This window comes from Lagopus leucura, unplaced genomic scaffold (genome assembly GCF_019238085.1).
Source record: "Lagopus leucura isolate 7727_CA_CO unplaced genomic scaffold, USGS_WTPT01 Super-Scaffold_100002, whole genome shotgun sequence".
NCBI lineage: Eukaryota > Metazoa > Chordata > Aves > Galliformes > Phasianidae > Lagopus > Lagopus leucura.
In genome coordinates this window covers 32,137,402-32,165,211 of record NW_024962263.1, presented here as the reverse complement: position 1 = coordinate 32,165,211, position 27,810 = coordinate 32,137,402, and the positions used below count along the sequence as shown (strand labels likewise).

At 38.8% G+C, this 27,810-nt stretch overlaps 1 protein-coding gene across 1 annotated transcript in view; it reads left to right on the top strand.

Moving 5' to 3' along the window:
- LOC122178826 (dynein axonemal heavy chain 5-like) overlaps window positions 1-27,679 on the top strand; it is a 147,431-nt gene extending 119,752 nt beyond the window's left edge. The window contains exons 73-77 of the mRNA XM_042869302.1: window positions 2,929-3,117; window positions 10,054-10,186; window positions 20,382-20,590; window positions 25,599-25,820; window positions 27,106-27,679. Of these exons, the coding sequence (XP_042725236.1) occupies window positions 2,929-3,117; window positions 10,054-10,186; window positions 20,382-20,590; window positions 25,599-25,820; window positions 27,106-27,327 (975 nt within the window). The 3' untranslated portion in view covers window positions 27,328-27,679. The remainder of the gene's footprint in view (window positions 1-2,928; window positions 3,118-10,053; window positions 10,187-20,381; window positions 20,591-25,598; window positions 25,821-27,105) is intronic.
- Window positions 27,680-27,810: the final 131 nt, after the last annotated feature.

Below are 27,810 nucleotides of genomic sequence, written 5' to 3'. Positions count from 1 at the left end.
GAAAAAAAACCTCGCATTCATGTGCTCTGATCCGCCTGAGCAAGATAGTGAGTTCAACACAGGACTGTGAGTATGATGGACTGAAGTGTCTTTCATACGATGGAAAGGCTGAGAGAGCTGAGCCCTTTAGCCTGGAGAAGAGAAGGCTCATGGGGGATCTTATCAATACGTTTAAAAACCTATTGAAAGGTGTAAAGAAGATGGAGTCAGACTCTTTTCAATAGTGTTGCTTTCAAATAGTGTTACTGTGCTCTTTGTATCTGTTGTAGTTTCAATGGAAAATAAATAGATTTTACTTTCAGAGTGACCTACATACAAGATCCAGTGTGTGTATACTGCAGCGGTCACATTAGTTGCAGAACTGGGACATCCTGCTCTCTCTAACATAGCTACATGTGTTGCAGTTAGCTAAAATTGAAATGGAAATGAATATTATGAGTTTCTGTCTCATTGCTATTAAGTTGATAAATGCCTTTATGTGTAAGTTCTATTAAAATTAAATAGGCAGGATTGAATAGAAAAAACTGATTTTCTATTACTGATAATGTGCTAGAAAGGAGGCTGAGAACAATCCATGCTCATAAAACAAACTTGAAAAGGTTTGAGTCTTTGAAGGTAGTGATAGCAGATGCAAGGGCATCTGTGCTGACAGAGAGGCACCTTTTACCATTGACTTTTATGTAAATTGGATCAAGTCCAAGAATGCAAACATCTTTTTCTCCTATAGCTGTCACAGGTTAGGAGGAACATGACTACAATCTTCAGTCATTCCAAAATCTGTCAAAATTGCTCATGGAAACTTTTAACCTCTTAAGCTACTGGTCTGTTCCACAAAGGATATTGTGCTAGTCAAAGCACAATAAAAAAGCACTGTATCTTTTATTTCCTCTCCTTTCTATTTTTGGTTGAAAAAGAAAGATTGAATAAGTCTGATTACAGCATCTTTGCTCTTTTGATGAAATTTCAACCTCTGATCAGCATAAACACTGACTTCTGAAGAAGGCTATTGAACTCAGAAATCCCTTTGAAAATGATTTTGATTTCAGAGGGGTGTAGAGTATTAGCAATTGTGTTTGAGGTTTTATCAGGCTACATAAAAAATCAACCAATTGAAATGCAGAATCTAGCATCCCTTTTAAAATCAAAATTCCAAGTTTTGAATCACAGAAAATGAGAAATTCTATTTCTTGATTAATTTACAGGACACTGGTCCACCCGTTGGTTTGCTACTCTGATTTCTCAATACCTTATGCGTCACCCTCATGAACACCTAGGACCAGAGGGTTTTTTGCTTTTAACACCCCTGTCTTTGTCAATATTATGCCAATTATGAAATTAGCCCTTGGATTAGCACTGCAGCAATTTACATTCACTATAGCAGTGTTGTGTTTCTAACTTGGGCTATAGTTTATATTTATATAAATAAATATATTTTATATATATATAAATAAATATATATATTTTATAAATATAGTTTATATACTATATATATATAGTATTATATATAGCATTGCCATATAATCTGCCGGAACAAAACCAACCAAACAAAGCCTTATTCTGCAAGAGCAGAAGCAGAAAAGCGCGTATCTTCAACTGTGCATCATTGCATGCTGATAAAAAATGAGTGAAATAAAGTGTATTGATATTTTTGATTTTTGTGTCTCTAAATATACGGATTGAGGTACCGCTGTCTGTAAAATGTGTTAAATCCTGCCAGGAAAATAATTATATGTTATTTATGATCCCACTTTCTCTCTTGGGCAGTTATAGGTCTGCACTGTGTTCTTTGTGCTGCTGTAAGGGTCAGTTTCACAGCTGGTGTAAATCAGTGCAGCTTTGCTAGCTTTGACACTGTTGCAGCCACTTCTATCCCTGTCCTCTGAGTTTCTAGATTTCTAAATATAAAAATACTGCACAGGGCCCTTTTTCCTCCGTACTCAGAGTGTGTAAATATTTATCAGTAGGAATGTCTTTTTAGAAGATGCTAGTTCTAATATTATGTACAAAAAAAACAAAACATGAGAACCATGTTGCTTGGCTTCGGTGCTTGGTTTAGGGGCAAGCTTCCTCATTGCTGGATCAGTGGCTCAGTTTGTTAGAGGTAATTAATAGCTATAATTCAGTGAGGGCTTGTGAAATAAGTCACAATCCAATTCCTCCTGGAGAAAAGCTGCAATCAACCTGACAATTACAGACTTACTGATATTTCAGCAGAGGTTTCTGAGAAAGCCATTATCATTCAAACAAAGGGCAGCTTTGCAGTAATTCTGTGCTAGCTCTATCTTAAATAAAATTATTCAATTTCAAAAGGAGTAGAAGTAAAGAATAGGAGAGTTGAACCAAAAATAGCTCAAAACATAAAATGTCCTAAATATTATCACCAGTCATAAAATCTCTAAGTCCTTAAACTGTGAGCTGTTTTCTATTCTCTTGAGCTCCATGCTTTGTAAGCCTAAGAGAATGAGTGAAACAAAATGCATTAGAAATGGCACTTGGTCTGATTGATAGGGGCATCTACTTGACCTGGTACAAAAGTAATAGATCTACTGAGGGGAAAAGGTAGTGGTGAAGGGTCAGCGTTTGCACATGGCACATTCCCAGCAAGCTCTAGTCTGATCCAGTGAAAAGGAATCAGTTTGTGCACAGCATGATCTAAGCCCTGGTATATGGTGATAACCAGATAATTCAAAACCACTCTCATCATCTGAATGAAAATGCTGTTGTAGATTTAACCTATGTTAATGTTTCTGAATAATTTGTGCTTGCTTCTTGGCCAGTTAAATGGATGTACTTCCATTGGTTCTCTATTATTTTATAGGGATGTGGATTTTCTTCCTTGTTCATCAGTATCAGTGGGTTCTTTCACTGATAAAAATTAGAAGAAAAAATGCATTTTTCCCCTATTTTTTTTTTCCCTTTTACTTTAAGGTATTTGGTCTGCACACCAATGCAGATATAACTTACCAAACCAACCTTGCAAATGAGACACTGAATACAATAGTGAGCATCCAGCCCAAAGACAGCGGCAGTGGAGGAGGGGAGACCCGAGAAGCAGTGGTGCAGCGCCTTGCTGATGAGATGCTGGAGAAGTTACCTCCAGATTACAACCCCCATGAGGTATATGCTCTTTTGATGCAGCTGTTTGATGTTTTGTGTATGTGTTTCATTGTGCTTCTTTCTTACATTTAAATGTCAAGCATTTTAAAAAGCTCTTAAATTTATTCATAGCGTTCTAGAAGTCTGTTTGGGTTGATCATCTAAATTATTCTTACATCAGATACTTATATTGCAAATAGCACAGTCTGCTGAATGAGCCACCTTGACACACAACAGCTATTAGAAAGTCCTCTCCCCCCTCAGTAGATTAGAGGAAGATACCAGTGCTTTTACTTAGGGCATGTCCAATGGTTTTGGGACCTTGGCAGTATTTACACTATTCTATTCTACAATTCATGTTACATTTAATATATCTTCTATAAATAGCTGTAATCGTTCAGCTTAGAACTTCTCTTTTCCTCCCCCTCCTGGCAAACTATTTGAATTCACAACTTTTCTTTTTTATTTAGCATCTTTCCCCATAGAGTTATTTTTCTAGCCATTCATGCTTGTATATCCCTTTTCTCTCACATGCCTATTGAGCAATTCCCAGTGGGAGTATATTCATCATTTATTTATGGAACTTGTTTCAGGATGAAGTCAGCTTTCTAGCTTTCCCGTTGTTGTTTAGTAGCACATAAGAAAATAAATAACCATGATAAATAGCAAATAAAATCAAACAAGTGTATAATTATTATTAGCAACTATTGATTTAATAATTTTAATAATTAGCACCTTGGATCTATGCCTATAGTCTACACTGTGGATTGTTCTCCATCCTTTTCCCTTTTCCTTCACATCAGATTTAAGCGGATTCACTGAACTAATGTCAAGTTTTATTTAGTTCCTTAGAATTTTGTTCTCAGTTTGGAATAGCAATTGAATGTTGGATACGTGCGTAGCTTACATAGTTTTGCCATATTTGTAATATGGATATTAAGCTATTTTTTACAAGGTATTTCCTGAATCCTCCAAATAGTGATTTCTTTTTTCCTTTGCTCCTCTTGAAGAATTTGTAATTCTTTAGAAGTTGTCTAGAATGTATAATTTGTTTTATATTGTGATCAGAGGATATTCTTGCCTTCATATTCTATGCTTAGGAAATTTGTGCAGAGTGTTTTAATATTGTAAAATGCACCATGCTTGTTTCATCCAAAATTAACTTATCAGTTGTTTGAACAAATGACTATTTTTGTCTCACATTTATTCTGTTTAATTGTGGTCTCGTTCACTCTCATTAAACCCTTGGTATCATTCACTCAGGTTGTCCATACAAAATGTGCATAGAATTGGCCTTCCCTTTTCTGTCGCTTCCTCACAGATCTTAGCTTTGCAATCAAGCAGCGATGGGGTCATGGACGGTAGTGAAAGACACAAAGCCTGGAGGGTTTTTTTTTAAGTTCCATTCTTCACTCTTAACTTGTCTCTCTTTTGGTACCCTGTCTGGGTACAATACATACTTTCCTGTGCGCATGTATTAAAAAATAACCACTAATTATTTTCAGTGCCATTTCATCATCCAATAATAAGAAAAGCTATTATCTTTTTTTTCATGACCTGCCAGGTGTACAAGATTTTATTTTCTCATAAGCAATTGTCTATATAATGATTATCACAATTAGATAGTTCTTTGCTTCTGTATTCCTTCTCTGACATCTCTAATCTTCAATTTGCTTGAGAGATTTTCTCTTGATTCAAGTAATGAGATTCACATTGTATCAGATGAGCCAATATTATTTATTAATACTCTTAAATTATATCCCCCAAACCTTTCTCACATTTCTTCTAACAAGCATAGTCAGAAGATGTCCAGTTGGATCTGCTTTTTCCCCTCTGTCTTTCTTGTAAAGGTATTCTGAGCTCAGGGGGCAATTTTGTTTCATTATCTTATTAATAAATGTAGATACTACCTCTTCCTGGTGATTTCTAGTTTTCTCAGACTGTGCACATCTTGATATGTGAATTGCACTTCTCTTTGATTAATCACATCACTGTATTTGCACACTGTTTCTTCACATAGCTGATGGATGGCACAGAACTTTTCCACCATCCAAAAATAATACTTAGTTTCTCTATCATGGTGCTGATGTCTTTGCTCTAAGTATCTACAGAATATTTCTGGTCATTAGCTTCAAGTTTATTTTGACAGTAACATGTTCTTCTATACGTCTCTTTGGTTGTGTCAGCAGCACTGCAGCTTTAGATTCTGCCTCTTCAGTGTAATGAATTTTGTAATACTTCTTTTGCAGTTGCTGGTTCTTCAAAATTTCCTTTTTTTTCTTAACTAAAATATTTACCTTTTTTGTCATTCTTTGTATCTTAAAACCAGCTTTGGTCTTCAATAATGCTTTCTTTGTCAGAAGGGAATTTGCCTTTTCTCCCACTAGTCCCCAGTATGCACTGTATATGGTGCTGGAGTGTGGCCATTTTTAAAGATCAAACGTTCTCATCTGAATTTAAGTTCTGTTATTCTGGAACTTCATAGAAAGGGTGGAGGGGACAGGAGTAAGCTGTAAATAAAGCTGCATTTTAAGTGTCAGCTTGCATGAACTGATAAAAAGAGAAAACATAGAATCAAAGAATCAATCCTAGAATCATAGAATGGCCTGGGTTGAAAAGGAGCACAATGATCATCTAATTTCAACCCCCTGCTGTGTGCAGGGTCACCAACCACCAGACCAGGCTGCCCAGAGCCACATCCAGCCTGGCCTTGAATGCCTCCAGGGGTTGGGCATCCACAACCTCCTTGGGCAACCTACTAAATCAGTTTAACAATCCTGAAACAAATAAAAATTATCTACTAAATGCTAAGAGATTGAGGGAATGTGTCAAAAAGAGTTCTTATGCACGCCTCATTGGATAAAAGCAGCAAAGGAAAAACTTTCAGTAGTCCTAACAGTGCCATTTGGTTTCTTTTAGCAGAATATTGAGTTCCAGAAATGCCATTATGTGGTAATCTTCAAAAATCTTGTTATAGATATACAGTCAGTGCAGAAAAGAAGTGAGGAAATGAAAGAATTAGGAAACAAATGAAAGTAAGTAAAAGCAATTTCTCTTCAGAGAAAGTGGTAGGTGCCTCTGCAATCTTTGTCCAGTTCTTGTGACTCCAGTAAGAAAGAGTAGAGTTCATCTGTTTGGAGTGAAAGCCCCCAATGCTGTAGGTTAGTGATGGATGGTAGTGAAACCAATTGTCTGCTGACACTGAGAGCTCTGGATGTACCTTCTCTTGATACAGTGTGAAATACAGGCTGCCACACAAAGGCTTTCATTTCCCAAGTATTAGCCTTTGATGTGCATGGCATTTGCAGTTTCTTTTGTTATGTTCTTGTAGTGATTCCTCTCCACAGTCATACTACTGACCAAATGTCAGCTCAAAAGCCTATAAACAAGTCACTTTTACGTGCTTTATCAGACTCCAATACGACCCACGTGAAGCTAAAGCAAAATAAACCTTCCACCTGACCTAAAACTGTCTTCAGTTTTGTCATTCCAAAGGCAGAGGCAGGATAAAGCTTCTGCTTTCATAACCATTTCTGCATCTGGATTTTGCTTCTTAGAGAGATCAGTGGTAAAATTATTAGGTCTGATCAATCCATGCAAGTGAAGATGGATGCAAGAGTAAATGTCAGCCTGTCACAAGCAGAAATTTATAAGGAAAGCACTTTCTTGTAGCTTTGAAAAGCAGCTTACTAGGGAATAGACATGGAGACATTCCAGAGATACTGCCCTTCATTGGCTTTTAACCCCGTAATAATGTTTTCTTCCTTAAATGTTTTCATAGTCATCATTTCACCTTATCCTCCTCTAAAGCTAAGACTACATTAGGAACTACTGTATGGCAGTTGGAGTTCATCTGAGGACCCCAGCCTGCATTAAGTGTTTTACTGGGGAGTTTGCTTTGGTCTAACTCATCTGGGTTTGTAGGCTGAGCACTTACCAGTGGCTGAACTACATCAGACTCACTGAAGCATACCTTTTGGGTTAGTTTAATTTGAAGGCAATCCAGTTTGTATGCCTGGGATCTACTTATCAGTGCAGTATTTTGGCTAAAATGACAACAACAAACAAATACGGGACATTCCTCATCTGAACTAAGGTGCCTTTGATTTAGTTACCAGCCCTATCAAATACAGTGGTCATCTGACACAGTATGCAGTGGCAAAGGAATTGGTTAACCTGAGGTCAGATACAAAATGTGCATAGAGGAGGCTCATACAGTAGAAATATACACTGCAAAATCTTACAGGGAGAACTATTAAGATTATGATTTTATTTCCTTCTTTCTTTATATCACCTCATTTTATGTTAGCTGACAGCTGATTTCATGTTGAAGAGATGTAAGTGGGCTTTATGGAATTAGTATATTAATCTCAGAAAGGCTATTTTAGTTAGTGAGTTTTGTCTTGAAGTTTTTTTTCTGTCAGTCAGGATCCATCTCTTTATGTCATAATAAATACAGCACTGGCAGTAACTCATCTGATTGCTTGATAAGAATCCTAATACAAAATAGTCAATCATACCTCCAAGCTGGTGTTTAAAACTAATCTTACCAGCAAGGTTTCCAAGAAAAACACTATCTTACACCTAGTAAATCTCAGTGCAGATCAGGACTGATTTGTACGCAGCAGGGTCATCAGTATGTCATTATTTCAGTTTTTATATCTAGTTATGCTTAGTGCTCCAGGCCAAGTGCTGTGAATTTATCTAGAATGGATTAAAAAAAATTTGCATTATTGGGTCGTTCCATTTTTCAAAACATTGCAGGTATTTTTAGGTACATAAAAAAAAATCAGATGTTTTTGGTTATTTTTTCCCCCGATAATTCATTAGTTAAACTGTGCTGTTATCAATGCAGTAATATATTAGAATGTTTATTTTATCTTCTCTTTGTAATTTCTTGAATTACAGCATTTTGGAAAATAACACCTTTAACAAGGTGTTTCATACAGTTTTCCTTCAGACAGGAAAAGTTTCTATTCTAAATTATGCCCCAAAGGAACACACACTTTGCAGGCTAGAAAAAAAAAAGTTTATTTCTTATTTAAGCACAGAATACATAAGATATACTCTGTATAATCCCACTCTTCTTAGTGTTATGCAGTAGAGATCTTCTAAATATTTCAGAAAAAAAAAAAAATCAAACTTTTTTTTTGTGTGTGATAAATTTGGCTGTGAAACTGTCAGGAAGCAGCTTTCCTGAATTTTGTCTGAAAAAAATTGGTAAAGCTAGTTATATAAACTCTCCTCCCAAAAGTTTATTGTCTCTAGTCTAGTCTCATGATAGCTGATTTTAGGAAATTTTACAGGAAGAAATACATTAACTCAGTCACTAAAATGAACTGTCAGAATGCAAAGCATTAGTATAATTGGCTGGCACCTACTTCTTGGACATTTTGTCTGACAAACTCATGGAACTTCGTGATTAAAATATAATGAATAGCCTTCCTGATAACCGCCTCTCAAGGAGAATAGCAGACAAAGTTAAAATGTATTTTCTGCGGCTTAAGGTTGAAACTTGGAGAATGGAAACTGTCAAAGCATTTACTAATTTATACTAGCAGTTATAACTACTCAACTACTGCATTATATTTATCCTGCAGAGATTTGCTACTTGGTATAATAATAAGGTACGCTCCAATAGTGTTTCCTATGAGTATTTCACTTAGATATATGACTGTATCTGGGAAAATACAAAGCAAAATCCAGAGGACTTATGACCAAATTTTGTGATTTCTATTTGGCTGCAGTAGAATTCCAATTATATTCTGTTCTTTCAAAGTAATAAACTTTCTTTCTTCGTCATCTTTTGTTAGTAAGCTCAAAATGAGCTCAGGAAGTCCAGACAGCAGGCCAATGCCTTTCTGAAAGATGAGTTACAACAGGGGGGAAAACACTTGAGAGTCTTACAGTCAAGAATTCTCTAAAATACATTATAGTATATGAGCTGTAGAAGACATGATTTAGAATCATTGAATCATAGAATCATTTGAGTTGGAAAGGACCTTTACAGCGGCCCTGCAATGAGGAGAGACACCTACAGCTAGGTCAGACTGCTCAGAGCCTGGACCTGACTTTGAATGTCTCCAAAGATGAGGCTTCCACCATCTCTCTAGCAGGCTGTGCCAGTACTTCACCACCTTTCTTGTAAAAAAATTCTTCCTTATGTCCAATCTAAATCTCCCCTCTTTTAGTTTGAGACCATTTCCCTTTATCCTATCACAAGACCCTGCTAAAGAGTTTGTCCCCTTCTTTCCTGTTGCTCCCCTTTAGATGCTGAAAGTCTGCAATCTGGTCTCTCTGAAGCCTTCCCAGGCTGAACAGCCCAAGCTCTCTCAGCCTGTCCTCATTGTGGAGATTTTCTGGCTTTTGCTACTTTTTCTGCAATATGTCTTTAGGTAACATCGACAATTCAATTTTGAGAATGTTCTCTGAACACTGTGTGATACCATTATCCTTGAAAATTAAGAAGGCCAGAAGCTTCTACCTACAAAATGGTGTACATGCTGCACTCGTTTTTATATTGTTCTGTTTTTATATATCACTCTGTAGCATTATTTCAACCCAGCAGGGCAAATAGAGTTGAGAAAGTTCACCTATAGCAAATCTGGAAATACCAAATTATCAGTAAACACCCCTTTGTGATTTTCTTTTTTAAAGATCTAAGATCTAAGAGTCTGTGGCCTAGCAAGGACTAAAGGAACTGCTGTGTTCCTTCCAAAAGAGGGAACTTTCTCTCATTAGACTGGTGGAGCGTCTCCTTTTGGTAAGCTGATGAGTCAGGTTGTGCTAAATCTCACTGCTGGTACATGCCTTGCCTGGCCATCTGTTACATAAAGAATTAATTTTTCTTGAATTATGGGATACAGTTGAAAAAAAAAACCCAATCTTTTGTTTTCAAAAGTTACTGCATGGGAAACGGGAAATTAAATCTTACAGAGTTTCACTATTCCTGTTTAGGTGAAAGCCCAGCTTCAAAAGATGGGAGCAATTCAACCCATGAATATATTTCTCCGTCAAGAAATTGACCGCATGCAGCATGTTTTATCCAGTGTTCGAGCCACACTGACTGATCTCAAGTTGGCTATAGATGGTGAGTTGCAATGTTAAGAATGATACTAATTAAGCTGTAATTTTTTTTAATTACTAAAGGCTGTTCATGCTATTTTACTAAATAAATATTTTTCCTTTTTTTCTCTCTCTTTCTCCCTGTTTTTCCCCACTTCTCACTTTTTCTTTCTCTCTCCACCAACCTCTTTCTCTTTTTCTATCTCTTTGTTATAGTATAGCCTGTATAGATTCCTGTTTGCATCTCTAAGAATATTCCATCTTAATTTATTCTGTCTGCACATGCTCCAGTATTGCAGTTCAATGTGTTCTGCAGTATTACTGTGCTTCCATGATTCTCTCTGGAATCTCTACAGAGCTCAGAGGAGTTGAATCGTGTGATCAGGGTGTATGCCAGAATCATGTATGAAATTAAGCTGAGACTGATGATGATACTGAAGAAGGTACAGGCATTGCTGCTAAGTAATTGAGAGACAGAGTGGTCAGGCCAAATGACAAAGATTCTAATCTAAGATGGGATTTGTAATTTTCATGAAACTGGTCAAACCAAATAGAATGTCTCTAAATGAAATCTGAAGTGAGTAGGAGTGCCAGTCAAAAGAGAATGACAGGGTTCTGCTTTTGGCCATCAAAGGAGGAGGCAACAGTGCTCTGTCTCTCAGAGACAGGAGGATTTGGCTGAAAGTCAGCAATGCTGAATGCATTTAATATAACTCTAGTGTGCTGATGACTAGAAGCAGATGGAGAATTTGATCAGGAGTGAGGGAAAAGAAGGAAGGATGATATCACTGTCTGCTTTTTGATTTCACTTCCTATTTTGCTGCTTTGTAAGAGTTGAAATATCCAGGAAATATCCTATAATGTTGCTTGAATGTTGCAGTATTAACTAACAGTAAATCAAAATGACGCTGGATGGGTTCAGTTCCAGTGGTTAAGATCTCACCCAATTCTCCTGTTCTCCAGCAGAGAGGTAGGAAATACCTGAGAGAGAGCAAGCTGTGCCTGCAGGGAGAAGGTCAGAGTGCCTCAAATGAATCCCTTCTGGTACAGATGGCAGTGCGCTGATCTGTCTTGTTTTACCTTCCAGTACAGCTAATTAGTTTCCATATCCTGTAATAACCTATGCAGAGACCAAGCTAGAAGTACCAGTTGTCTTCTATTTCAAAATTGAGCTCAAGATTCCCATGTATATGTGCATAGAGTCCCTTTTCAAGTAAATTAAAATAATGGTTTCTATCCAAGAAATAATTAATCTTTCTTTGATCAAGATCAGTTTCAAAATGTACAGTATTATGCAGACAAGTGGATGAGTAACATAATTTCTTTGCACTTAGTATTCAGTTGCACAGTGGGCACAGTCCTCTACCAGGTGGTTAATCAAGTTAATGCTGTAACTTTTGTGCAATCCTCTAAAACATTATAATTTCTCAGGGAAAGGCAAGTAAAATATAGTGAGAAATTGCTCTGAAAACAAAATGGGATGTATAGTTAACAATACCGATTAATGGCTTCTGGCAGATTCATGATGCATCAGGTGCACGCCGTGGTGTGTTAATTAGAGGATGGAAAGAAAATGTAGGCTCTCTGTCTTGCCTCAGCAAAGGGGAAAAACGCTCTCTCATGTAATAGATCTCCCAAAACTAGTCAACCGTAGCATCAAATCATCTCCTGTGCTCCTCTTTCTCTACACTGATTAGCTTGCTCAAATAAAATGTGTGCATTTTGACATCTGCCTTTGTCATGCATCTGGCCCTGGCATCATGAACCTGCTAAGACCCCAGCAGCTGCTTATAGCAGGTCTAAATTTTCAAATAAATATTGTGTTTCAGATTATAGTTTCACTCTTCATTTGTAAAAAGAGGTCTGACTATTTATTCCTGCAGGTTGGATGTGAATAGACAGACTTTGTCATTTTCTTGTTGCTCACTGTGTTTTATTTGGGGAAATACAAACCCCCCTCAGTGAGAGCCTGTGTGCAGCTGAACATGAGAGATGCTGAAGGAATTAGTAGAGCTAGCTTTGTTCCTCTGACTGGAGGGCAGATTAACAGTGTTCAGCTTTTGGGAGCAGTGAGGATGCTCAGCATGTGTCCAACATGTTTGTTGGCAACCATGCACAAGCCTGCATCATCACCAGTGAACTTTGTTGCCTGGAGGGCTACTTTTTTTGGATCAGATTGTAATAATTAGATTGGAGCTGCACTTTGTACTCTCAGTTATGTCCCAACCAATAGTTCTGTTTTAATTACTTATTGATTGCCCAGAATTTATTTCACAGTTGGTGTAATACAGAGTTTCACATAAATCAGAAAACAGCAGTGATGATTGTCCTCTCAAGTGACCTAAATTGAGACTCTGCTGCAAATAGGGACAACTGTTTAGAGACAAGGAAATAGAGCTGTTTTCTCATCTTTTCATCTGGGGAGTAGTGTGACATGGGGATTGAACTGAAACTCCAGATCCTAATGGGATATGAAGAACAGATCTTAAGCCCCTGGCAGAGTGACAGTATTCTCTGCAGAGCAGTATAGAAGCTATAGAGTTGCTGTGTACGTGCCTTGCCTTCTTTTTGTGGAAGGGTATGTACCCCTGGCATGGCACACTAACTCTGTAGCTGTTTACTAGCGACTGGGCACTTTCAGCCACCTCTGCCACTGAAGACAGTGTCCTTAAATAATAAAAGTGAACAGTAGTAGCCTAGACAGTTATTCTTAGTCCCTGTTGCAGTTGGAGAACAGGCAAATTTGAGTTAACCAATCTGTGAGATTGGAGTGGAGGGAGGTCTGCATGTACCTCCACGCACTGAAAGTAGCGCTGGTAAGTGCCCTGATGGCACATATATGTGTCTTCTATTATTGAACAAAGTGAGCAGAGAGATTCTCTGAGAGTTAGCCTTAGTCGTTCTTGAGTGGGTGAAGATGCCCACCATGTGTCCAACATGTTTGTTGGCAACCATGCCCAAGCCTGCGTACTACCAACAAACTTTGCTGCCTTTTGAACACATTTGATGATATTCTCCAAAATGATCATACTGTAATAATTACATTGGAGCTGCACTTTGTACTCTCAATTATGTCCCAAGCAATTGTTCTGGTTTTGACTATTGATGGCCAGGAAGTGGGAAGAGAGATTCTGTGGCAGTCATCTCTAATTCCTCTTGAGTGACTGACTTCCAGTGGAGCATGCTAGTAGTAGTAGTGGAAATTGATACTGAATCCTTTGCAGTGGAAATAAAAGCAGCTTTTTAGTATGTTTTATTCACTGCATTTTTACCTGCTCAGTAGTCTGTTTAAAAGCCTGTAGTGTGAAAGAAACAAATGCTTACCTCATTTATTTACAAGTATATCCAGATCTTGCTTTGATCAAAAATCTGCATCCACTTGGCATTTGTTTTCAGTAGTGTATTCAAACTAAACCTTTACAACTGCCTACCTCATGAAAAGTTGGAGCCAGCTACAAAACTGTAGATTTGTTGTACTTCCATGTCATATGTATGTGTATGTATATATGTCATTTGGTCACAGAACTCCCACTATTATTTTTGCAAAGCTTGCAGAGTTATATAGATAAGTCCTTTTCATGTTAACCACTTATCTGAGAACACAGAAAACCCTCTAAAAGCTTTTACTATTAATATGTAAAGATTTGTTTTCATGACTTGCCGGCCTGGGGTTTTTATTCCATTCATTTTACTTGGTACAAAAGACAAGCATTGTACAAATAGCTATGGGAGTCATAAGCCATAGGGTCAACATAGAAAGGAAAGCAAGTGGAACCAATAGAAGTAGTAACTTCAGAAGTCACCGTAGCATCTGCCATGTAGATGTTCTATCAGCATTAAGCAAACTATCCACTGCGACTACACTATGGCACTCACCATGTTACAAAGCTAGCTGAAGTTCGTGAATGTAATGCACACAATGCATTGCCTACACACCAGGCTTGATTTGCTTGATTTGAGTCGTTAATTTACTACCTTATTAAAAACTAATTACCTGCTTGTAGCTCCTCACTGTCCTTATACTTTGTTGATAGCCAGTGTGTTTGCCTTAGGTATTTCCTTACTGTCATTCATATGAGAATGTGAATGTTGAATGTTGAAACACCAAAGGCTTCATGTGGACATAAGGTAACACATAGTCCTGCATATATAGTAGGAATCTCTTAGAGTTCCTAAATTCCATACACAAACTCTCGTTAAGCCCCTGAAAGAATGAGGTAGATTCACTATTTTTAAAACTCAGAATACTGTGATTTTGGTAGTACTGTTTTTATCATGATGCTGTAAGTAATTTCTGTTCCTTGTACCTTACAATGGGAATGTAACTGAACTCCAAAAGAACTAGGCAATAATCTATTCTGCTCTATATGGTGAAAAACAGAAGCTTGGGAAACAAGTCTTGCTGGAGTGCACAGGAAAGACAGCCTCCAATGAAAATAAAGAGTTTCTTCTTCCCACTGGCTGCAAAGACGAGAAGAGATGAAAATGGATCGATTCCATTTAGATTAACAATGGTTTAAAACTGCTAAGACATAGAATTTTAGTTTGGCTTGTTGGCCTTAGCCATAGACTTTTGGACTGAAAGATCTCAGGCTCTTACTTTACTGATCCTTACAGTGTGTGTGTAAGCCTTGTTGGGATCTGTGTGTTTCACTTTGGGATGAGGATTTTATCTGAAGATAATTAAGAGCACTCAGTGAAGATATTCATGGAATACAATACTGGGAAATTCATTTGAGGAATGGGAGAGATGAGTCTAATGTGTCCTAAGTTGTTACTTTTGGCTCAGCATCTCTCATCCATTATTTAGTTCTCATCCACAGTGCCTCTTGTCTTCTGCAAAGTGTGGCATATTATTTCTAGACCTCTCAATAACTATAATGCAATGTTTAGTTTATTGATTTAAAATATTTATTTTCAGTCTTTTAGTGGATGTAGGCAAGTAGTACTGGAGTAAGTTTTCAGAAAAACTTTTTTTTTTTTTAAAAAAAAAAAAAAAAAAAAAAAAAAAAAAAGAGCATGCAACTTAAGTTTCTTATTTCATCTTTCCTGAGTTGAAGAATTAAATCAGAGGATTCTCTACCAGAAAAGGCAGGTATGAAACAAACAAAAAGCAGAACAAGAAAAAGGTTGGGTGTGGCTGGAGACAGTAATAGTCTAAAAGTAAAAAATGGAGAGTGTGTTATACATTGCAGGTCTTGCCTGCCTGATTTACTCTTCCTATTCTGGGAACCAGAAGCAAAAGGAAGTACTGAACTGTTGAGTGGCTCAGGAGAAAAGCAGCACAGTGTAGTTAAATGAGCTTTGAGAGCTTCCTGAGAAGCATCTCCAAATGCTGAAGTTCCCTAGTGCTACAAGGGAAGAAACAGGGAAATAGGAAAGATTGTCTGAAGCAGAGAAATTGATTTCTTTCAGCATAGCAGTAGTGATCAGTCTGCTCACAGGAATGTACTACAACTTGCAAAGAAAAGATCAGATTTTAAGTATAGGAAAAAATATATACAGATTTTTTCATTTATTTATTTATTTATTTTTAAAATCTGTTACTCTGTATGTAGTATCTCTGGGTAGAATGATAAATAATGCATTCTTTGGGGAAAGCATCAGCAAGTTAGCTGGTGCCATAAGGCAGAAACAGAAGAAGGCTTATAAGGTTATGAGCAAATTGGGATTTTCTCCTCAACACATTCAACAGAGGGAGTTGCAGCTTAGTGACAGAGACAAGGAGTGAGTGTCTGGTCCATCCAGAATGATCTGGCATTAACAAAACCAGCGGCTTGGGACATAGGCTTCAGTGGGGATTAAAGGCTGAAAAGACCAACTTGCTGTAGTTGTTACAGTGATAGCCAAGAACAGATTGATGCTCTCGCTGAGCTCTCTCCTCTGTGTACTGTTAAGACTGGCTGTACAGGACAGAGCTCTGCCCAGATTCATTGTCTAGGAACTATTGTTCTCAAGGGATGGTCTCCAACCCTATTATAATTGTGACAGCCACTGGCAAATTGTACTTGATGGAAAAGCTAACTCCTTCTCATCTCATTTATATCATATATAATTATTCTAGTTTTCTTGATTCACATCCTGTGCCTGTGAAAAGAATCAGTCTGTGAACTGAGGGTTATTTTGGTTCATGCTGGAGTTTAAGATCTTTCATTTCTAACTTTATCCAGTCATTTGTATGGGAAATTCATAGTTTCTAATCCAGATAGAGATTTTCCTAAATGTAAAATTGAAAACGTAGACCCAAACTTTACAAATCCCACCATTTTCAGATAGGCATGGTAGGGAAAGGACCAACTACGTGAAATAATACAATTCCCAATGTAGTCCATAAACAGCATTATGTCTATTGAATGAGTCACTCTAAATACAGATCAGTTTAAAAGAACAGACTACTTAATTAGCAATAAAACTAGTACTGCTCAGAACCGAGTAGACTGATTGAACTCATTTGCTATATACCGATTGGTTAAATTTAGCTGTGATTTGAAAGCAAGACAATAAATTTAAGGCAATGAAAAAAGGACATTCTAATTCCCAAGCTGCATGTACTCTGTGGACAACGTAGTTACAGTAAGTATTGTTTTGTGAGTATCAAAATGCCTTAACATCTTTGACTGACCTGACCTTCCATCAGCCATTTCAGATGAGATTTATTCCATTCAAGAGAGGGAATACCATGAAGTAAAACCAAAAATAATTTGGTTACTAACAGCTGGCTTGATTCATAATACCTTCTAGGCTGTCACATTAAGTTCATAGGACATTCAGTCTCTTCATATGGTAACCAGGGCTTTGATCTTCTGAGAAGTTAAATGTGAGAAGCGCGTGGTGTTGAACTACTTACTCAGTTTATCAAATACAGTTTTCCAAATGCATTTATCACCCTTCTCCAAAAAGGTACTGTTGTTTTTCTCACCTGCTATCAATTTCATTTCTGACAATTACTTTATTTCTTACATTTTTATTTTTATCAGAGTATTGTAGCTGCAGGAATGCATCCTGACACCCACAGATGTCATTCAGTGTGCTGCAGTGCTGAAATTCAAGCTCTGTATGCCTACTGCCAGGGCTGACACCCACTCACTAAGAATATTTATGCAACTATATGACTGAGGCCAGGGCTGTGAACATACCTCTTCCTTAAGAACTCTTTGGCCTAACACTCTCAGCAGCTGCTCTGAGTCATAACGGGCAGCCATCCTGAGAGGCTGCACCACACTTTGAGGCAGACTGGTTTTATGTACATACTTGAAAAGCTGCAGCCTGCCTGCAAGAATCACAGAATGTCAGGTTTTAAAAGTGACCTCAAAAGATCATTTAGTCCATCTAGTCCAATCCCACTGCCAGAGCAGGAACACCTAGATTAGGTGTCTATATTTATTGGTTTTTGGTTGGGTTTTTTTTTTTTTTTTTTGATCAGTTCAACAAAATATATATTTAACATTATATCTAAACAGTTTCCTTTTCAGAAGCTCTCAGTAATATTTAGAATGGATTCAAAACTGTAGAACTCTCCTTGAAGAAATTCTATACGCCTGTAGTTTTCAAGGAAATTAAAGAACCAAGCAACAATTAGCAGAGGTAATACCACTGGAACAAGACTGCAGATGATAGGAAAAGTGATCATTCTTAGAAATCTCCTCTTTCCGGGTTAGAAACTATTGTGCTCATCTGTAGATGTGATTCAACAGAGAAGCATATGGCTTCCTGAACCACGTGTCATCTATACCTATGTTGAATAAACATTCCTCAAGTCTCTTCACAGAATCAAAGACTACTTTGAATTAGAAGGGACTTTAATGATAAAGTTATTCCAAACCTCCCTGTCATGTGCAGAGTTGCCACCCAGTTCTTTTAGTTAGAAACCATTCCCTCTTGTCCTATCTGCCCTATCTGCCCATGAAAAATGTCAGTCTCCTTGCTGATTACAAACTTCCTTCAAGAACTGGAAGGCCACACTGAAGTCTCCCCAGAGCCTTCTCTTCTACAGACTAAACAATTCTGGCTCCCTCAACCCTTCTTTGTAGTAGACATGCACCAGCCTTCTGACCGTCTTAGTGGCTCTCCTCTGGACCTACTCTAACAACTATGCATCTTTCTTATACTGGAGGCCACAGGCTTGGATGCAGTACTCCAGATGGAACCTTGCAGGAGCAGAGTAGAGGGAAATGATCATTTCCCTCTCCCTGCTGGCCACATCTCTTTTGACGCAGCCCAGGGCATAGTGCATGCTGATGGCTCATGTCCAGCTTTTCATCTACCAGGAACTTGAAATCCTTCTTCACAGGGCTGCTTTCAGTCAGTTTTTCTTGCAGTCTCTACTCATGTTTGGGATTGCCCTGATCCAAGTGCAACACCAGGTGGTTGGCCTTCTTCAACCATGTTCTATTTGAATCATAGAATGGCTTCCCCAGAACTGGGAAGAAAATGTGGCTCTCTCATAACCCCTGTTTCAGGAGAAAGCTGGCTCTATCTGCCTGAAAAGAAGAAAGAACCAAAGGTGAAAGTGTTATTTCTCAGTTCAGATGGCAATGACTCCGAGGAAAAGGGGACTCTGTTCGCTTATTTTCTGTTCTCACTGAGGTTATTCTGACATTGTAGCCATCATGTTTTGCATGATTTGTTTTTGACTTTTTCTGCCTCCAGAGGGCTAATCAAGTGTACAATCTAATACTACATTTTTGTAGGCAAAGAAGAGATGACACAGAGTGACTTCTTCCTTAAATGCTTGTGCTTAGTGTTCTATTAGAGATGTTTTATACCAAATGAGGATGTTTACAAATTGTGTTATAAAAGACTTTTTACATATCCCAGAACACAAATGTGAACCTGACTATGAAGCCATTACAGAGAATGCAGAATAGCTTGATGTGTTTGCTACAGTCTGTACTGCTGCAGCACTTTTTTATATTTGGGGTTTTGTGGAAGGTGATTTTTCTCATAACATTTGCTGTATAGAAAAAGATGCATGTAAATAAGAGCAAGTCACTTGTGCAGTAAGAGACATAGTTTAGTGATGGGATTCAATATGTCGGGTAGATGGTTGGACTCAGTGATCTTGAAGGCCTTCTCCAACCTAAATGATTCTGTAATTATCTACTAGAAAAAAATGAAGCCTATTTGACATACAGTTACAAAGTAACAGATTTGCACACTATTATACAGGTGTTCAGAGTAGCCACTGCATTCATCTAAATTAAAAACTGATGTTTGTTTTCTGGATATTCTCCTTTTTCTCCTCAACTGTGAACCTGCCATGGAAGCAAAGTATTTGAATGCCTGCTTAATACAGGGCTCATTTCCATACAAATATGATGGTATGGGAAAGTGTAGCTCATCTTTACCATCACCAAATAACCCTTCTGGCAGTAACAGCAGTTGTGTACATGATGATGTAGTGAAGACTGATATTACAGGAACATATAATCAGAATGGGGGCTATCAGATCAGTTTCTTAGAAGATATTCTATCCTGTCCTGTCCTATCCTATCCTGCCCTGTCCTGTCCTATCTCGCATATGAGGCATGTACTTGCTGTCAGTACTGCTGAGAGTACAGACTGGTAAGATGTAAGAGCTTTTGGCACATGGAATGGCAAGTGTCATATAATAATCACATATTTGCCAATATTTTAATGGAGACAACAGTACTATGCATGGATAATACGAGCATACACTGCCAAAATAAATATAAAAACAAATAAATCTTGCCTCTAGCTTTATTCTACATACTCTTTTTCTACTGGCAATCTTGATAATGGAAGTGTACAAAGTTATCATTAATAGCAGTGCATTTAATGAATATAATAACTGTCAGTACATGCCGAGGATATAGATGAGTTATACTGTATATCTCTATCATTGATCATGCACTTGGGAGCTATTAAAATATATTAAAAAGTTTTAAATAATTAATCACATTCCAAAGGTAGTGTCAATATAATGAATATAAATATTGTATGTGAAGGAGCAGTTGTTTAAAAAAATCCTTATTTCTGATCAAAATAACAGAATATCTTTTATCTTGTCACATTTCCTTTGAATCGAGTCTTATAAATTTGTGCAAATTAACTACACACTGATAAGACTGTGGTGCAACAGGTGTGCAATTAAAGGACAACAAAAGAGGGTTTATTAGACTCAGGATATCATTTGAAAATTTTAATTGCCTTTGTTAGCCGGGGGAAAGTTCATGCTGAATGTTTTACTTATCTTCCAGGAACCATAATTATGTCAGAAGAACTGCGAGATGCATTGGATAGTATGTATGATGCCAGAATTCCCAAACTATGGTTTCGGATTTCCTGGGAGTCTACAACTTTAGGATTTTGGTTTACTGAGCTTCTTGAAAGAAACCAGCAGTTCAGCACTTGGCTCCTGGATGGCCGACCAAATCAGTTCTGGATGACAGGGTTCTTTAATCCACAGGTAGGTCTGCCGGATTTGATACAGCTGCTATGTAATAGATTACACAGTGAAAGAACTTCAAGTTAACTCCATTGTGACTATCCTAAGTATAATCTAAATAAATACATTTTTAGCTTAACTGTAACACAAATTAAGTTCAAAATCTAATGAATTTTTTGCTTGACAAAAAATGACACCATGAAATAATGGAATGCCCCAGCCCTGCTCAAGGCCAGCTCAAGGTTGGATGGGGCCCTGGGCAGCTGAGCTGGTGGGAGGCAGCTCTGCCCATGGCATGGGGTGGGGCTGGGTGGGCTTTGAGTTCCCTTTGAACCCAAACCATTATGTGGTTCGATGATCTTCTGATTGTTTTGATTGTAGGATAGAAATGACATTTTTTCTCCCATTTCCACATTTCCTGCTTTTATCTTCTCCTCTGCTACAGTAATCTGTTTTTCATTATTATGTGAAAACCCCTTAAAGGAAAAGACAAAATATGGTTGAAAACTTTGACATAGGGTAAAGGGATCTGGATTTCACTCTCAATCCTTGTAAATCAGTTCCTTGAAATGGAACGCTTGTTATTTATACCACCCCAGGCTTATGCCAGTCTTGATCTGGAAAGACATATAAAATGTACAGCCCTTACCCTGCACCCCAAAATAAAACACTGATAAAGAGTGAAAAACAAAAAAAACAAAAATAAAAAAAAAAGGGAACAGCTGAGAGCAGAGTTAGAAGAGGTGAAGCACACATACTTTGGTGATGTGCAGATCCTCTGCACAGATAACCACATTCATTAAAGCTTTCTGTGATTCACAGATGTTTATGGGAACTGTGAATTGTGGAAGTGAGTCATTGAGAGAGCATCCAGCCAACAGGTTGCTGTGGAGCCTTAGCAAAGAGCTATTTTAAAGATGTATTTTAATCTCAGTACTTGTTGGCAATGCAAAAGCTAGCTGAAACAGCTGCCTTGAAGAGGGAAAGCAACAGTGGCAAATATTCTTTAGTGCTACTGCTGGGAAATGCTCATCTATCATCTAGCCTGTCTGTCAGCTGTCTGCCCATACAACTTTAAAGCACAGAAGCGTGCTTATAAAATCCCTGAGTAAAGGGTTCCCAAGCAGAAGTACGAAAGAGAGTAGAAGTGGTTTTAATGAAACTATTATGCTTCTGTACTTGACTTGTTAAGAATACTAAAATATTCCTAAGTAACCGTTGCAGTGATCAGGTTGGATGCAACCCTGATGGGTTTTGGCTTTTGTTACTTCTTTCTTTTGCTCTACAGATGAGGAAGAGCTGACACAGATTTGGTACTGACTGTTTGAACTGGCTTTGTTTTTGCTGTCTGGGGTTGTGTCAGTCCTGAAATTTGGCCAGCCCAGTTGAGGCATTCTGTATTTCCTTCGGATCCATGTGTCTGGATTCCTCAAAAAAGCTGCCAAGTAAGCAGAGTAAAATGTCCCCAGACAAGACACAATTTAATACAGCACTGTAAGTGAGAAAGCCTCTAGAAATTCTAAAATTAAACACTTCATGACACATAGTTCCAGAAGTCCCTAAATACATACTGTGCAGAGAAATAAAAGTCCAGAAGAAGATGTGTTTACCTGACTTGAACAACCATTGGTGCTGACAATCACAGATTTCATAATCAAATGGTTATTTCTGTAGTCTCTATTTTCTGTAACCCAGGCTGTGAGAACATTCTACAAGAAATTTGTCTGAACAAAGACACATTTTCTATTTAGCTAAATATTATTTTTTGTTAATAATGTTGCTGTGCTTAAAACCATTATTTCACATGTTAAGAAAATTGATTTCCATCTTTTCAAGCAAGCTGAGGTGATGAAGTGCTGGTTCTAATGGTTTAATGGCTTGTTTGTAACAGCTGAGAAACTCAGAAAAAAAATCCTTTCATTTGGGAGAGGAAATACAGCTCCTAAATAATTTGTAATTTGCCTACTTGCATAGATCTCACTGCTCGCCTTATAGTCAATGGGTAAATGCCATGGGTAACAGAAGACAGTAAAGTAGATTTATAGCACTGGGAGAATGAAACACACTGGCAATAAGAAAAAAAAGAAAATAGGACCTGACTTCTCTTTCCTTGGACTGGTTATATACTGGGATCAATTCAGTGGTTGCACAGAAGTTAATTTTTATTTATGGTGATACAAATGAGGCTGAGGCTTCTGTGTGAAAGAAAAACTGATTCCCTTTGTGATTCTGCATTGGGCTAAGACAACTGCCAAACAAAGAGTGGTGCCTCCTGGACGTAATCCTCAAATCCACAGCGCTACACATCTTCCATTTCTACCTTCCCATTGCCTTACTGTGCTGGATCGTTCTTTATTGCTTTCTTGTTTGCATTGCTGTATCCAGCTGCTGCCACTTGTCCTATATGTGGATTTTAAACCCTATGAGGCAGAACTGTCTTTCTGGTTGTAGAGTGCACAGCGTAATGAACCCCCAGCCTACTTTGCCTGAGATGCCAAAGTAATGTGAATACTAATAGGAAGATGAAGCGCAATGGCTCTGTTTTCCAGAGCCTGCTGGATTCCATAGTAGCCCTGCAATATTTTGCTCTCTGTAGGATATACAAAATAAGTGACAAACAAGGAACCCCACAAGCAAGGTGAAAGAGATTATGTGATCTTGGAAACAATAGACATTGGTTTCTTTACTTCTTGTCACAGCTTCCGTGGGTGCGTGATTCTGGAAGGTTCAGAGTTAGTATGTGTGGGTTGTTAGAAGGCAAAGGAGCCAATGTTTAGCAGACTTCAGTGAGCAGGCCAGGGAGATGTTTGGGAAAAGGCAGGTTAGGGAAAGAAGAAATCTTCTGCAGTTCAAAATTCTAGCAACCTCCTGACTCAGAAACAAAACAACAACAAACAAAAAGCCCTCCCAACCAAAAACAAAACAAAAAGCAACCCTTCAAAAACCAAAAACAAAACAAGAACAACAAGAAAAAGCAACTAGCCAAACAGGACAAAGATACTAGAAATTAAAACTGGTTTCAATACTAGAAATCAAAACTGGGGCTCCTTGTCTCAGCTGCAGGCTTAACACCACCATCTGGGATTCGCTCATGGGAATATAAATGTTTCAAGTCCCACTGCAGAGAACATATAGGTTCAGCCATCTCTGCAAGAAGAGTCTGCTGACTAAATCTTATCTCTGAAGACAGCGTACAGATCTGAGCTTACTTTTATATCTGTATTTCCACAGAGCCTTTGAACTGATTCCCTTAGAGCAGTCACTGTTCTGTCCTGTCTTCTTCCTGCTCTTCTCCCTTTCATATTTGAGTAGATTTGGGTCTGGTGGCCCAGTGGGGCCTTCTGGCAGTGAATGCTGTGTGTTTTAAACTAACAGTACTATCATGCTTCCCTAAATTAAAATTCCACAAATTAACTACAAGGATTCTGCTTTCATTTAATGGCCATTCTGAGGGAAGAACTTAGCCTTTAATCCTGTCTCCCTTAGCGGTGTGCAAGAGTTCTCAACTACTTCAAATGCAATTACAATTATCTTTGCTATCACAAAAGCTCTTTGCAATACTTGTCCTGGGGTTCCTGGAATGGCATTAATGAGAAGCCACCAATGTCATTTAACTGAAATATCCGAGTTCATGAATGTCATCTCATAATGGAAAGGATGCTTTGTTGCTGGGAGGTGCTAAGGGCTGCAGCAGAAGCACCAGGCTTGGCTGTTGGATGCTAGCCCTACACCAAGACCATGATGCTGCTGTTGCTGCATGAAGCTTCTTTTCCTTTCCTTCAGCCTCCCCTATGATTGGATGAATAAAAGTAAACTAAAAATTCTAATCAATTCCCTCATTGCTACTGATTTCTTAGAATCACAGAATTGCTCAGGTTGGAAAAGACCTTAAAGATCATCGAGTCCAACCGCAGCCTAACCATGCTACCCTAACTCTAAGAGCCCTCCACTAAATCATGTCCCTGAGCACCACATCCAAACGGTTTTTAAACACATCCAGGGATGGTGACTCAACCACCTCCCTGGGGAGCCTATTCCAGTGCTTAACAACCCTTTCTGTACAGAAGTTTTTTCTGATATCCTACCTGAACTTCCCTTGGTGCAACTTAAGGCCATTTCCCCTTGTCCTGTCATCTGTCCTCAGTGAAAAGAGATCAGCCCCACTCTCACTGTAAGCACCTTACCAGTTTTCCTCCCAATAAATCCCTCTTGTTCCTTTATAACAGAGAATGAGTTTCTTAAAATCATAGAATGGTATGAGTTGGAAAGGACCTTTAAGATCACATAGTTCCAATCCCCCTGCTATAGGCAGGACACCTCCCACTAGACCAGGTTCTCAAAGTGTCATCCAGTCTGGCCTTCAATGCTTTCAAGGAGGGGGCATTCATTGGGCTGGGCAACCCATTCCAGTGTCTATTGCTAAATGCTGAGCATTCATCTTGCTGGTGTCAGCAGCAGTATGCTGTGTAAGTGCACTGAAGCTTTGCACTGAGTAGCAGCTATGTTTTGCCCTGCTGACAGGGGCATTTCAGCAGTTAATTATGTGATCCCAGTTTGTACTTCCTTTGTGGTCTGTAAAAGGCATTGGGAATTGTTGACTGAAAAAGCATTTTTATGGTGTTCCTACAGGGAAAGGTAATATAGTGCATGAAAACATGGTATTATTGGTGCCTGAGCAATTACCTGCATTTAAAATCTTACAAATCACATTTATTTGCTAGCTGTGTAAACTTTTCTCCATTTGTCTTGTTGTAAAGGTGAGTAAGGTAAGATGAGTTAAACCTATACATTAAATAGGCCACTTTAGTGACTTCTTTGCCAGCATAAGCATAGCAAATGTATACAAATGCCTGGCACTGGGACAGTGTAGGAAAGCACTGGAGTTACACTACTGAAATTAGTTTTATACGTAGATGAGATTCTGTGGGTTGAAGTTTATACTGCTTGTGTCACTATTGTATAGGAAAACAGTTGGCAATGGGTGCGTTCAAGCTTCTTCAAAAGCCTGTGTCATATTTGATCTCTTCAGGGATTCCTCACTGCCATGAGGCAGGAGACAACACGCTCAAATTTGGCAAAAGGATGGGCACTCGACAATGTTGTTTTGCACAACGAGGTGACCAAGATGATGAAAGAAGACGTGGCTGGCCCACCTCCCGCTGACATTGGTGGGGTCTATATATATGGCCTTATCCTCGAAGGGGCTGGTTGGGACCGCAGGAACAGCAAGCTGGTCGAGTCAGCACCGAAGGTAAAGACTGATGGAGCATCACTAACTGGAGTGTAACATTGTGTGTTCAGAGAAAACCAGAAAGTATTCCAAGTGCTTGCAGCATATGTTTCACAGCAGGTTGTAAGAGGGTAAAATAATAGCAGGACTGGGAAAAGGACAGGGTGTTTACCCACCACAACAGACCAAAAAGCCTCTGTCAGAAGATGAGTTTGGGAGGTGCTACACTTGAGTAGACCAGTAGCTGGGCTCCTTGGCTCCAGGTGCTGAACTACATCTGAATGAGTGCAACCCATGAATCCTTTGGACTGAAAGAGTGGGCCCTGTCACTGTTCTCAGAATCCAGGCCTGCTCTGATCGCAGTGTTTAAGTGAATAGAAGCCCCTGGCACTGCTTTTGAGTTACTGGTGTTAGTTCTGGGCTTCTGCTCAGTTATCCATGTATGAACTTACATTTTGCCAAGGCAACTGAGCACATTTAAAGCCTAGTTCAGGAGCAGTGATTGCATGCTCTGGTCAGTGCACAGGGAAAGCTGCCACTGTGTGTGCTGGTAAAGTTTTGTTCTCTCCTGGAACTGAAGTCGAGGCCATTGCTGTCTGTAGGTAAAACACTTCTGTAGCTGGCTGAGGGCAGTGTTTTCCAAACCAGATCTTGCCAGTGGCAGCTTCTAGTACTCATTTCCTGCTTTGTGAAAAGACATCCTTCATGTATGGAGTTTGCCCAGGTGCTCTGGCATCATAAACAAGAGCTGTCCATTTGAGACCTTTCTCTGCCTCTGCTAATGAGTACTGTGTATTGCCAGAGGGATCTCCTTTGAATATAACCCAGGAGGCACCCTGGGTTTTTGGAGCTCCACTGCCAACAGCACAGGTGTAACAGGAAGGCTTAATGAGTGCAGCTGGGCCTCTGCAGCTCCAGTCTTGCCATTCAAGGAACAGGAGGTGGGGAAAGAATGGGGAACACCTACTAGAGGTGAAAAGGATGGGGAAAAAAGGCAATGGTCTCACTCCCTCCTAGAACGGTGCTGCCATTTTTTCATCCTTTGCCATGTTGCAGCTTTGCTGGTTTCTCTTAGTTTCTGTTCCTTCCAAGGTTCTTGAAGTCTGCTCTCTCTGAGCTGCCAGTGGCTTATAGACAGGTTGGGGTCAGTGTACTAATGAGCACAGGGACTGGATTCTTCTGTGTGCTTCTGCTGAAGGGCTGCTGTTTTTGCTGCAGTCCACCAATGAGTCCAGTGCCAGGATGCTGGAGTTTGGACACCCTATCCTGCTAATACTGAGCCCAGTGTCTCTTTTAACATTTTCAGGTGCTGTTCACAAGTCTTCCTGTAGTCCATGTGTATGCTGTCAACGTGACAGCACTACAGGATCCAAAGAAGCAACAAGGCAATGTGTACTACTCCTGTCCTGTCTACAAAACGCCTCGGAGGACAGATCTGACGTACATTTTCTCTTTGTACCTGAAAACAGCACAGAATCCTGATCACTGGACTTTACGGGGGGTGGCACTGCTCTGCAGTTCAAAATGAGGGCCAAACAATAGCTCTAAAAAAATATAACCACCTAGGAAATAAGTTTGCAGCTAGTAGGAATTCCATTGTTATTTTCAGAGTGGTGTGGGGATTAGCAAGTGAGTACAGAGGTCGTGTTAATCATACATAGATCAGTTTACTCTCTTCACTGTGAATACACCTAAATGTATTTAACCTGGGATTGTGAGAGGGAAACAGGTACGGCAGCTGTTGTGGAGCAGGAATACATTCAGCTAGTTTGCTCATACAGGAAATACTAGGGAAAATGTGCTTATGATTGTGATAACTGCTCTAGCATTTATGGAGGTTCTTTTGTAGATGCTGTCTTTTCTTCCTAGTATAAGTCTTATTCACAGTACGTTATGATTCTTTTTAAAATCAACTTTGTAGTTAAAAACTTATCATGCATAGCATTATTAAAGCAGTAATGACGAGTGAGTTAAACTCATAATAAAACTTCATCCTTTTCTGCACATATGT